Raw genomic sequence first — 13,200 nt, 5'->3', positions numbered from 1 at the left:
GGTTTATAGATTTGAGAGAAAGAGAAGGGGGAGGGAGGGGGAAAAGGGGGGGGGGGAGAGAGAGAGGGAGAGAAGAGACAGAGAGAAGAGAGAGAGAGAGGGAGGGAGGGAGGGAGAGAGAGAGAGAGAGAGAGAGAAAGAGAGAGAGAGAGAGAGAGAGAGAGAGAGAGAAGAGACAGAGAGAAGAGAGAGAGAGAGAGAGAGAGAGAGAGAGAGAGGGAGGGAGGGGGAGAGGGAGAGAGAGAGAGAGAGAGAGAGAGAGAGAGAGAGAGAGAGAGGGAGAGACATCTCTGTGAAACACTGGTTGGTTGCCTCCCCCACACACTGACTGGGGATTGAACCTGCAACTGAGTGAGATATGTGCACTGACCAGGGATCAAACTCAGAACCTTCTGGTATACAGGATCAAGCTCCCACCAACTAAGCCACCCAACCAGGCAGGGCAATAGTGTTTTTTTTATTTTGCAAATAAAATCTTTAATATTTTTCAGTCATTAAAATTATATTAAACCATACTGCCTACTCAAAACTACAGCAAGGAGAATAGTTATCATGTAGTCATAAATAACTACCTTATAAGGTTAAAGAGCTTTTCAAAATATCATTTAAGTTGAATAAATAGGTAAAAACTATACATATTATCTTTGGAAATATTTAACTTATTAAGTGTTCTATAACTGTAAAGATTGAAATGTTATATATCTGACTGAAACACAGAACTACATAAACTGATTTAATAGAAGGAATGGAAAATGGCAGGATATGCTAGACAATTCAGATGAAGAAAAGGGTTGTCTCCACATCTATTCCCAAGAAGTGCTGAGGTATAATATAACTCTTAAGAAAGTGGAGAGGTCTTTTTGTCAACTCAAGAAAAGCTATAAACTCCTTACTTGTACTGTTATGAATTCCCTTTAATACGTTTCTTCTTCCTGAAATGAACTTATATATTCAACATACAGATGAAAAATAGAACTGATACATGCTTTTTTAACATAACGAACTTAATCACTTATTACTAATGGAGATAATTATGAGTACTTCATCTTAAGAATACTAAAACAAGGACTGTTTAAAGGCTCTAAGACATTACAAATATATTGGAGATATATGATTTTTTTCAATGCAAAAAAGAGACATCCCCCTCAAAAAGGATGAAAAACATCCCTGGAAAATGCAATCCCCCTCCACACTCCCCTTTCAGTGCAGACTACACTGTAGAAATGAAATCTCTCTTAGAGAACTAGTTGTGAGAAATAATGACTATCCCTAAAGATATCAAACTCTCAATTTTTACTACTTAAGCAAAGTCAATATTATCCTTAACCCTTTGTTCTTAACTCAAAGGGTTAACATAAAGACTTAGCTTTGGGAGAAAGTGAGCCTTTCACAATTTCAGAACGAGGTCAATTCGTTGGCTGGCCGTAGCCACAAGAGCCCATGCGTGTCTATGCTTCTTTTCCTCCCAGGTTTAACAGCCCTTTCCTTCTGCTCCCAGCGAGTTTCAGGCCTGTGGACAGAACTAAACAATGTGAACCAGTGTGCTGATGAAACACAGATTCAGTCCTTAAGGTACCTCAGTTTCAGTCCCTTGTCCCATAGAGTTTGTGTAAGATGCACCAGAACTGGAGCCAAGGTCGAACAGGTACTTAACAGCAGGAACTATAATGGAATCACACCATATCATATTACACTATGTAACATTCTACACTTTGCCTGTTGGTATGTAACATGAAGTTTATTACAAGCATTATTTCCTAAGACTCGGGGTGTAAGCGCTTTTCAAGTATTACCACTTATTTAATAGTGTTTATCTGTACCTTAACATTGAGTATTTCAGTGATAAACGTAAAATATGTTGTGCCATTCCCCCTACCCTGTGTTAAGATAAGAACAGAATCAACCAATAAAACTAAAACAACTACTAGAACCGAAACCAGGCTATCGGTGTCACAGATATGTGTACATCTGAGTAGGTCAACAGCGCCTCCCACTTAGCATTTTTCATCAAAAAGGCTGTCTTTCCTTTAGGCTACATTACATAGCAGGCCTCCTGAAAAACTAGATCAAAAGTTTCAAGTGAAAAAATGACACTGGATTACTCGAAGAAAACATCAGTCCCCATTAGAAAAGGGAAAATGCTGGCATCACCTTAGCACAAAACTGTGTGTTTTCCCTTTCAACGTGTGACTTGTTCATTTGTGTGACAACAGCAAAGCGTTGGACTCTCATGGCACACCAATGAGATGGACTAATTTGTCGTATTTGTTTTAATATTTAAGTTAGAACAATACAATCACTAGAAAAAGGTCAGTGCCTCAAGTGACTTTATACCACATCAATTTAAATTTTTGTTTTTCAAAATAATGATCAGTTATATCTATAGTTCTGCAACAATAGTGCAATACAGTATCCTTTCCTGAATAAGGAGCTAAAGTTTACCGAGTAGAAGCTTTAAATAAGGTAGATCGTTGCCAACTACATATCAATCCTGCACGTGATATAAAATATATTAGGAAAGCTTAAACTGATTTGTAAATCTATATTCAGCTAAAGCTTCACATAAGCAGCAACAGAAATGAACAGATGTACTCAATATAAAACACTTTTCAAAACTACTCCGAAAAACAAAGGACCAAAAGCGGTTAAGAACAACGTAACATCTGTTGTGTGCACCAGAGGGGAGAGAAGAGGGGACCCCGGGTTGCCCGCACTGTGCCAACGACGTGCCGGTGGAACGAAGACCTAGTCCACCTCCATCTGCGCAGACCTGGTGTGCTGCGAGCTGTCTTTCGTGGCGTCCGGTCTCGTTTCAGCCCCGCTCTGCCCATCCGTCTGTCCATTGTGTTCGCTCCTAGCCTTCGTGCTGTCTTCTGCGGCCTCTGCTTTTGGTTTGGATTTGTAAATGGTGGGGTTACAAAAATTATCCAGTTCCTGAAGAAATGGAGAACACTGATTACAGTAAAAGTATTACTGCTAAATTCTCTATTAGCTTCTAAACTCCCATGCGATTCAGCACCCACACGCCTGCATTACCGTGAGCCCTATGACACAGCCGGCTGTTTCTTCAAGCGCCCCAACGAGGGGCTCGCCTTCTGGGCCCGCGCGTGTCAGCGGTGCCAAGGAAGCGAGTCAATCTTTAAAATGCTTTCTGTAGCTAATCTTCCTAAAAATTACTCCTCGTCACTTAAAATACAGTTCACGTCAGCAGGAATAATTTTTACTTATTTAAAAAATGTTTTTAATTTTTACCTTTTATTATAGTTGATGTACAATATGGTGTTAGTATCAGGTGTACAAGATTGATCCAACACTTACACGCCTGATGTGATCGCCACAGGAGGTCTGTGAACTGTCTGGCGCCACACACTGTGTTATCACTGACTAGTCCCCCACGCTGTACATTCATCTCCGTAACTTCTTTTCTTTGTAAGGGAAGTTTGCACCACGTACTCCCTTTCTTCACTTCTTACACCCAGCTCCCCTCCCCACACCCGGCAACCACCAGTTGTGTTTTCTGTAACTATGAGTCTGTTTTTATTTTGTCTTGTTTTTTTTTTTAGTTTCCACACGTAAGTGAAATCATATGGCATTTGTCTTTTCCTGTCTGGCTTACTTCACTTAGCGTAAAACCACCTAGGGTCCATCCATGTTGTTGCAAACGGCAATCTTTCATTCTTTTTTATGGCTGAGTAATATTCCACTGTGTATGTAAACCACAGATCTTCATTACCCTTTCATCTATCAACAGACACTTAGGTTGCTTCCCTTGCTTACCTACTGTGAAAATGCTGTTTTGAACACAGAGATGGATTTATCTTTTAAAATTACTGTTGGAAATAATTTTTAATTCATTCCTTTAAATTATGCCTAATGCTGTTATGAGAATTATGTCAAATAACACCTATTTCATAAAGTGGTATTTCTCAACATTTACATGAAAACATACTAACTTTACTTTTTGAAAATAGCCGAAAATTCTCTCCTGTTGAAGGAGAGAATAAGCCATGGAAGTAAATGTAACTTAATAACACTTAGAAGAAATACAACGTATTCCTGTATCGTTGCTTTATTTTGTTACATAGAAAAAAAGACCATTAAAATCTTCTCAAGACCCGTGTCACAGATTGGGATAGGGACCCGCAGACAGGGAGCGACATCCTGAAGGAATGTTTTAATGGCAAACTGCTCTCATCACACTTTGCACTTGATTTGATTAGGAATAAATTATTAAAGCTTCTTTGCAAAACTTTCTCAAGAGGAAATTACTTTTAGTGCTCTATTTGATTTTTAAAAATACTTGTTTCTGTTTTTAAAAAATCAGATACCTAAAAACATACTGAACTAGATTTAAAAAATCACTTGAAATTCCATATCCTACAGATATTAACATTTTTGTGAAAATCCTTCTAGATGTTATATCCAAGCATACAGATATATAAAATATATAAATCTATGAACACACTAATTTATACAGTGAGATAATTTTAGGTTCTGTTATCTTTTCATTTTTTACTGAGCATGTTGTATACATCATTATGTCAAAATAGATATATTTCTATATCTAAAATATTTAATGACAATGATGTGTTCCATGGATATTTCAATTTATTAAGTTGCTTGCTAGGTATTTTAGGTGTTTTCCAGTTTTTTGCTATTATGAACAAAGGTATTGAATCTGCACATACCTGTGCAACAATCAATTTAGGGTGAATTCCTAGAAATGTGATTTCTGGGTTAAAGGGCCTACTCATTTTAAATTTCTTTATGTATTCTGAGACAATGTCCCAGAAAAGCTGTAGCAAATTTAATCAAGTTGGTCAAGGAGAGCGTCCATTTCCTCACAGACTTGGCAACTATGGCAAAGACCATAAATGTAAACACACAAATCAGATGGGTGAAAACAGATTGCATTTTGTAGATTTAGTGATAAAAATGAATAATACTTTTTGTATTTTCTGTGTTTTTCAAACAAGTATTTCTTCTTTTGTCAACTGCTTATCCAAATTCTTTATTCATACTCCTACTTTGATGCTGATCTTTAGTAAAATGTTCGTCCCCCCACTTTTTATGTTTTCCATGATAAACTCTGACATTTTCATTAGCAATATCTTTAGACTGGAAACTATCAGAAATAAGATTTTACCACAGAAGTAACCCTTTGAGTGCCAACGTCGCTGTGAGTGACACTGACAAGTTTTCCCAAAAGTGCCAGCGTTGCCCCTGGCGACTCTATTCCTGATGGCTATAAATGTAAATAACAATGGAGTAATTCGTATTTTATGTTTTGTTCTCCTTTTTTGTACCTCAGGTTATATATTGACATAATTTTTTCTCATGTTGATCCAAATTTCAAATTATGCATGGCACTCAAAGGGTTAAACAAACTCTGAATTGTGTCAAAGACAGACCTAGGCCTATACTGCCAGGTTTTACAATGAAGACTTAGAAGTCTTACCCAATCCAGAAAAGTCTGACATATTTGACAGTCAAAAATAGCTATTTTATTTAATTCTGTATTACACTTAAGATTTAAAAACAAAAACCAAAAAGGCCCTTGTGTATGTGACTAATGAAATAAAGAAAAAGATATCCCACCTAGTATCTTTTTTCCAAAATCAAAAATCATGTCTCCCATTAAATAATTTTCATGCTTGAACCCCTTAAAGAGAGAATTGTACAGTTTTTTACCTTTGACTTTGCAACTATTTCTGAAACTTTCACCACAGGATCTTGAGTAAGACTTAGTTTATTCTGTGCGTTCATTTTACTGTTCAGCCAGCTCATTGCTTCACTGATATATTTTTCAACTTTTTCCATTTCAGCAGGATCTAAATGATCGTATCTCTCATCCTATTAAAAAAGAAACCTTTACTTAATGGAACAGATTTTCTATAAGTTATATTAATAATTTTTACTTAAAAGACACAGAGTCTTATTGAATGTATACCTTGCACATACCCACGTGAAGAAGCCACATGCCAATTAACAGAACTGGAGAGACTGGGACAAAGGAAAAAATCAGTGCGGGTTCTTAAAAGAAAAGGCTTTCTGAAGGATTTGGACTTGGAAAAGAGTGTTCAAGGCAAGGTAATAGCCAAGAAAGAAGCTTAGGAACTGAATTTGTTGGAGATGGAAGGCAGGCATGAGGAGCCAAACAGAAAATTCTGAATATACATAAGAAAATAATACAGTAAATTGCTGATAAGAGGGATTGCATCACAGATTATCTGAGAAAGAGAAATGCAGCTGCCACACAGAGAAGACAACCTAAGAAATCATGGTTTGGATTTTTAACCACAGAATCAGGAGAAAACAAAAAAGGAAATGCAACGTATGAAAGAGGTCACTGAAGTGTCACGGAAAACAAAGGGAAAGAGAAGGGACAACACCCCAAAGCCCAAGGCCGAGAGGGTGGTGGTGCGAAGCCCGACACCATGAAGCGTCATCGGATCCTCTCCGTGTCTCCCCGCCTGTACAATCACAAGTCACACCTCCATCTGCTCTGACCTACTGTCTGGGTCCCCCATTTTCTTGAATTTCTTCTAACTTCATGGATCATTTCTTAAGTTCCTCCCCATTCATGCTCCGTCTACATGCTTTAAAAAAAATTCCTAGCCTTCAACTTCTTCCCCCAAATCCCAACTCTACACCCAATTTCCAACTTAAACTTCTATTTGTAAAGTCTGAAATGACAACTACGTTTCAAACACCTGATTACCTCCCTACCTACTCTTCCCAGCTCTCCCCATCTCAGGGAATGGCAACCTCATCCTTCCAGACCAAAATCCTTTGAGTCATTTTGGACTCCGGTTCTTTCTGTTATATTTATATAAAATCTATCAGATCTTATTAGCTCTGCCTTCAAAATAAATGCAGCAAAAACACAACCACGTCTTTCCCTCTCATTTCTTGCCTGTTTACTCTAATAACGCCCTCACTAGTCTCTGCTTCCAGACGCCCCCAAACTAAGAGAAATCATATTACTTTAGGCTCAAAGCCTGCAATGGATTCCTGCTCTCAGAAGGAAAGCCAAACTTTCCCACTGGCCTACTCGGCCCTCTGTGACCCGGCAACGGCTACCCGCCCTCTGCCTGCCCCACTGTGTTAAGCGACACTGGCCCACTTGCCGTTCCTCCAACATGTTCTCCCCATGAGGTTTTGCAACTGCTATTCCCCGTTTCTAGAACTTTTGTTTTCCAGCTCTCAAACGTCGTGACCCCCACCCCCTCGAGGTCTCCCCTCACACGTATGTCCCCCTATTAGCAGCCTGCCCGCTGACAAATCCCCCCCGGCAGCTCTTCCCTTTTCCCTTAGCCCTCTACCCACCACAGCAGGAGGGCCAACGTTCCGTCTGACACTGCGGTGGCAGCCCCTTGAAGGGAGCCTGGCACAAAATAAAACCTCGACATCACTGAACAGTAAGTATAGAGTTTCCCTTGCTTTAGATAATATCCTCAATTCGCACATTGGAGACGACTGTTAAGGCCTGGGGACACTGGGCTGCAGTGACTGTACGGAACCTCCAACACCGGGTTTGACACAGTACTGGTGTTTCCCTTCTTCCTCCTGACCTCCCCATGACCTCTCCATCCCATCTGAACCTGGATGGACAATCTGGATGCCGACCCTGGCAAGCCCACTCACAATCGGTGCCTGGGGTCCTCTTCTAGGTCACCTGAATTGCAATCTTATTTTATACATTGCACAGATCTTCTTTCTCTATTACTAGTAACCTTTCCACGTTGTTGTAGTGAAAAGTACTATCATTAAGGGTTGGTGTGTTACCTTCTGACCATTTCAGTCCTGACACCACCATTTAGAGCCTGCGCAACCCTTGGCAAGTTGCTTAGGCAGTTTTCTTGAATATCCTTGTGAGAATGAAGTGAGATAATCCATATAAAAATGCTTCAAATTCCTAAGTGCTTGATCAGCATGAGCTGTTATTATCATACTCTGCCTGATTCATTCTCACGCCTGCCGCTCCTGCTCCTGGATGAGGATTTAATTGCAATATAAATTCAACATAATGGCAATGATACAAATTAGGTGAATTACATCGAGTATTTATTAGAAGTAGAAGTCAGCAAACTTGTCCTGCAGGCCAAACCCAATGTACCACCTCTGTTTTTTAAGAATGTTACTTTGGAACACTGCCATCCCCATTCACTTACATATCATATATGGTTTCTTTTGCACTACAGTGCAGAGTTGAATAGCAGGACAGAGGTAAGGCCTGCAAAGCCTAAAATATTTGTTCGTTTAAAGAGAAAGCTGGCTATCTCTGGTTTAGAGGAAAAAATGATAAGCTTAATTTTGTTAAATCTTACTGTTATTTATAACCAAATGGAGATACCATTTATATAACTAAATTTTCGAAGCTTAGAATCAGTGGGAAGTTTGTCCTGGTCAGGTCAGACACCATCCCGGTATGCCAAAATTCAGTCCCCCGTCAGGGCCCATGGAAGAGTCAACCAGTGAATGCACAAATGAAGTGTAACAACAAATCAATGCTTCTCTCTCTCTCCTTGTCTTTCTCTAAAATCTATAAATAATTTTTCTTTTAATCGGTGGAAAGGTAAAGGGGAGAAATATAGACGTGGGCATGTATATGAAAGGACAGTGGGTACAGGGGTTACAGATGACTGATAGGCTGGAATACAAAGGGAAACCAAAAGAAGAAGAGGCCACAGGACAAAATAAAAGCTAGGAGAGCCCAGTCTCAAAGACGTCTGTAATATAAAGGTTCAAGAAAACCTCTCTCACTGTATCAACAGTAATCAATAATGGATTTGGTCACTGGATTAATTTATAATGTATTTTAAATGCCTTAGTATCAAAACTAATAATCATCCAATAGAAAAATAAGTTTCATGTTTGATACACACCGTCTCTCAAATCTGGTCACAACAGCTGCATAAGCTTTGCGCTGAGGGCTTTCAGACCTGCCTCACGCTCCGCATGTGCCAAGCAGGCCACCCCCCCAGCTGCTTTCTTGAATTCGATACCTTGTTTCTGTACGCTTCTACCACTTTCATGACAAGCTGGATCTTCTTCCCCAAGTCGTTTAGCGCTTTTGGTCTCTCTTCGTGTTCCATGGATCTCATCTGAATAGGTTGGCCGTATTTCTGTTGATGTAAAAATTTTTTTTAAAAGAAAGTTACTAACATATAAAAACTTCTTAACAGAGGCAATGAATATTACGTATATTATATTTATTCATTAGATTAAAATATGTACTGTATTATAAATGTAGAGTTTTAAAAAATAAACCTTTGGGCCCTGGAATGGGGAGTTTTCCTGAATGCTAAAACAGCCTCTATAACTTTGAATAGAGGGATGTGTTAGAAGAATGAATAACTATTTTCTTTCAAATTACTCACAACTTAAATAAGAATCAACTTAGTTCAGATTTTCAGAAGAGTTACAAAGGAACTACTATGAGAGGCCAGGCACCTCCCTCTCAATCCTCCTCTCTCAGGCTAACACGTTACGCCTGCATGGCACGCCTGTCAGAGCTAAGGAACCAACCCTGGTGCTTTACTATTAGTGAACTCCAGATTGATTCAGACTCATCTCTCCGTTCCAGGGTACCCTACTGCACTGTCTGTTTACGTCATACTCTTTATTATAGATGTTTTGAAGGAGAAGTATTGCGTTTTTAATTTCTAAAAGCCATCTGAAAACAACAGTAGAGCCTATAAAAATCCTGTAACATTCTTTTTTTAATTGTTACTTACACAATGAGGCAAAATATCCATTTTGGGTGGCTTTCCCAGTTATTTCTATTGGCTTTAGCTGACTGGTTGTTCCTATGGCCCATCATACATACATTCTCTTAGGGAGATGGGGAGTAAAACCACCAAGGAGATAAAATATGATGAAGCCTAGTATTGCTATCATTAGCTTAGATTTTCTAGTTATTTTCTAATTATTTGCTTTGGAAGTAATTTATTAGCATGAAAGTAATTCTTGCAAGATATTAACTCTTTTGCTTTTAATTAACTTCTGGGCAGCCACCCCCTTCTCTCCAGCTAACGGGCTGCTTTTTTCCATGCTCCAGAAATCCCTACTACTGCCGTCACTTAGCATGTACGTGGCCCCTTGATACTCAAATAATGGGTGAGCATCAGAATTTCTTAAGACGCTTGTTAAAACTACGGAATCCTGGACCCACCTCTATATATTGAAGCAGAATCTGGATTTCAGTAAAGGCGCCAGGTAATTCATGTGCACATTAAAGCGCTACTATTATCTTATGAAACAAAGAGTAAAATTCCCTGTCATTCCTCCAGTGACATTTTATCAAACTATGTTTTTTCAGTTGAGGGGGAGGGTTGGGTAGTAAGTGGCAGGAAAGAATTAATAAGTGTTTTTTTCTTAAAATTATACCACTGACCTAGAGAAAGGGAACCTGGTGACCACTTCTCCTTATTTCTTTGCAGGACATTCAAGAGCAGGGGTCCTACTTTTGAAGTTTTTGCTGGCTAGGTGTCCCCATCAGTTGCAATGTGAAGATACAAAAGGGCAGGCACTGTATCCCCCTTCAAAATCAGAGCAGTGGAGGAGGAGGGAGGCTGAGGAAGCGTGACTACTCGGATAAGAAAGGGGTCAGGTTGACAAATCCCTTCTTAATGACATCTCAGAAATATATGGCTTGTTAAAGTGATACTAATGCTCTGATCATCTAAATATTTATATATGAATATCATGATAAGACAAATATCATCATACATTTGACTTCAGTTACATGCAGTATTACCTCTCAAAATGCTTTTAAAATGAGAAAGAACAATTCCTCTTCAATCAATTTTTAGGAAAACTTATTGTTCTATTTAACACTAACACTAACACAGACTTTAAAAAACTTACCTTTAGTTCTTGAAGCTTTTCTACATAAATTTGTTTAGGTTGGTCCTCTCCTTCTTCATAAAGCCAATTTTCTGTGTCTTCCAATACTGCAGACAGTTTTTTCAAGTCCTAGATATACATTTAAGAGACAACGATGAAAAATGCTCCCCTTAGAAATAAAAGTCATCAGTGAAGGATACAATACTTTCAAGTAGAAAAAATTAAATTTTATATTTTTTATGATCTTTAATTTACAAAGATGTTCTTCATTATACTTCTGCAAATTGGAAAAATAACTAAGAACCATTCCTAAATGTGCTCAATAAGATTGAAAGTAACGCATTTAATAATTTACATACTTTGTATTAGCAGTCTCAAATACTTAAGCAGTTCTAAAACTGTAAAGTTTACTTACTTCTTGAGTGATAAATTTTTCATAGACAGTGCCCAGCTTGTCTCTAAAATCGTATACATATTCTTCAACAGCATTCTTAGCATCATTTCTTTCTTTCTCCAGCTTATCTTGCATTATCATTTTCCCCTATTCAGAAAGTTTCAAATTAGCTGCCACTGAAAATGTTAGGGTGTTATGGAAATGCAAACCAAAACTACAATTTCACTTCATACCTACTAGGATGACTAGATCAAAAAATAAAAAAATTAGTGTTGCTGAGGATGTGGAGAAATTGAAATGTTTGTACACTGCTGTTGGGAAGGGAAAATGCTGCCGCTGTGACAGAGAACAGTTTTGTGGCTCCTCCAAAGGCTAAGAGAGGATCACAATATGACCCAGCAATTTCACTACTGATATATAGCCAACGGAGCTGAAAGCAGGAATTCAGATAGATGTCTGGATGCCAATGTTCACTGCAGCATTTATTATATTTATCTACAACAGGCCAATTCCTACAAGACAGAAAGTGGATTAGAGTTCACTTTAAAAGCCCACATAGTATGTTATGCAATTGTATGTACTCAGGTTCAAATCCTCGGCCCCCCATATATCAGCTATGAGATCTCAGAAAAGCCACCTAACCTCTCAGCCTCAGTTTTCTTCCTAAAACAGAGAGCATACTTGTATCTAGCTCATAGGGATGTTAGTAAAATTGACGTGGCACATGGAAAATATTTAGTCCAGCACCTGACACATAACTGGTGCTGAAAGAAATATGAGCCCTGCGAAGGACTACAATACAGTGGTTGTGACCTTGAGCTTTGGAGGGAGACCACCTGGATTCAAACGAAAGGTTGCTCTCTGACCTTGGGTGATTCGGTCCGCCTGTTCCTGTTTCCTCATCTATAAAACGCAGATCTCTAGCAGCACATACATGCCACAGGGTTGATTTTGAGAATTAAATAAGCCATCAAAGTGTTTAAGATGTCAGCAAAAATTATTATTGTTATAATCAAAAGCAAAAAAAAATCTGAGAATTGTAATACTGAAAAAAACACACACAAAATTTTCACTTCAACAGAAGCAGTATTTTAAACACAAGACTTCAGAATATTGACATCTGTGAATTTAAAATAGTGAGACACTTAAAAACTTAAAAAATTTTATACTCAAAATTTGCCATAATTGTGCTTTCCCACAATCATTCCTTTGGGAAAATTAATTTTAAAACCTACAAATTCTGAATTTATCAGGGTCTTCAGGAATGCTTTGTTCACATAAAATACAGCCTTCAATTATTAATGAATCACTGTGATACAACTAGGTACTGAAAAGAGCAGGCACTGTAAAGTCAAAATACCTTGAGGAAATTCTTAGAATAATGTGCAGCAAATGCAAGATTAGGGCACTTCAGAAAAATTGACCGTCTTTATGCCAGTCAAGCCCATAGAAACTAGGAACCACTACTTAAATGTAACAACTACAGTTAAAGAAACAAAACGCTTTCCTTCAAGAGACTAAAATTAAACATTTAGATATTTAAGAAAATTTCAAGAATGACAACAGATTTTAAAAAGTACGTAACGGCAGCCAGAAAGCATGTGAACAGAGCCTTAATCTTTTGGGACCACCCATGAGAAGAGGGAGCTGCTACTGCTTCCCCATGTGACGCCTGCTGGGTGTTACCGCGGAAGACGACAGAAAGGGTAAGAACCGGACTGCTGGAACGGTCTTCCTCTGTAGTGGAGATCATCCTGTCTTTCACAGGACTAAGGTGAAAACTGCACCATACACGACCTTAACACAGCTCAACATTACGTCCAATATAAAGTAGTTCAATGATCTATTTAATCCTTCCTTAAGCATACAGACCTGTTCCCGCATTTGGGAGACAATCATTGCCTTCTACAGAAACCTCACACACCACCTATTCCAACATCAGCTCAGATGCGTAT

The 13,200-nt window shown here is 38.6% G+C and overlaps 1 protein-coding gene across 1 annotated transcript in view; it reads right to left on the bottom strand.

The window, feature by feature from the left end:
• Positions 1-2,252: 2,252 nt before the first annotated feature.
• The window catches only part of HSPA4L (heat shock protein family A (Hsp70) member 4 like), a 43,955-nt gene continuing 33,007 nt past the window's right edge, over positions 2,253-13,200 (bottom strand). The window contains exons 15-19 of the mRNA XM_090288160.1: positions 11,267-11,392; positions 10,873-10,980; positions 9,009-9,128; positions 5,692-5,853; positions 2,253-2,934 (exon numbers count right to left, since the gene is read on the bottom strand). Coding sequence (XP_090144286.1) covers positions 2,746-2,934; positions 5,692-5,853; positions 9,009-9,128; positions 10,873-10,980; positions 11,267-11,392 — 705 coding nt within the window. The 3' untranslated portion in view covers positions 2,253-2,745. The remainder of the gene's footprint in view (positions 2,935-5,691; positions 5,854-9,008; positions 9,129-10,872; positions 10,981-11,266; positions 11,393-13,200) is intronic.

The sequence above is a fragment of the Furipterus horrens genome, unplaced genomic scaffold (genome assembly GCF_987537825.1).
Source record: "Furipterus horrens unplaced genomic scaffold, mFurHor1.1.pri manual_scaffold_10, whole genome shotgun sequence".
Classification (NCBI taxonomy): Eukaryota; Metazoa; Chordata; class Mammalia; order Chiroptera; family Furipteridae; genus Furipterus; species Furipterus horrens.
Note: the sequence above shows the minus strand (reverse complement) of the source record. Positions and strands in the feature narration are given on the sequence as shown.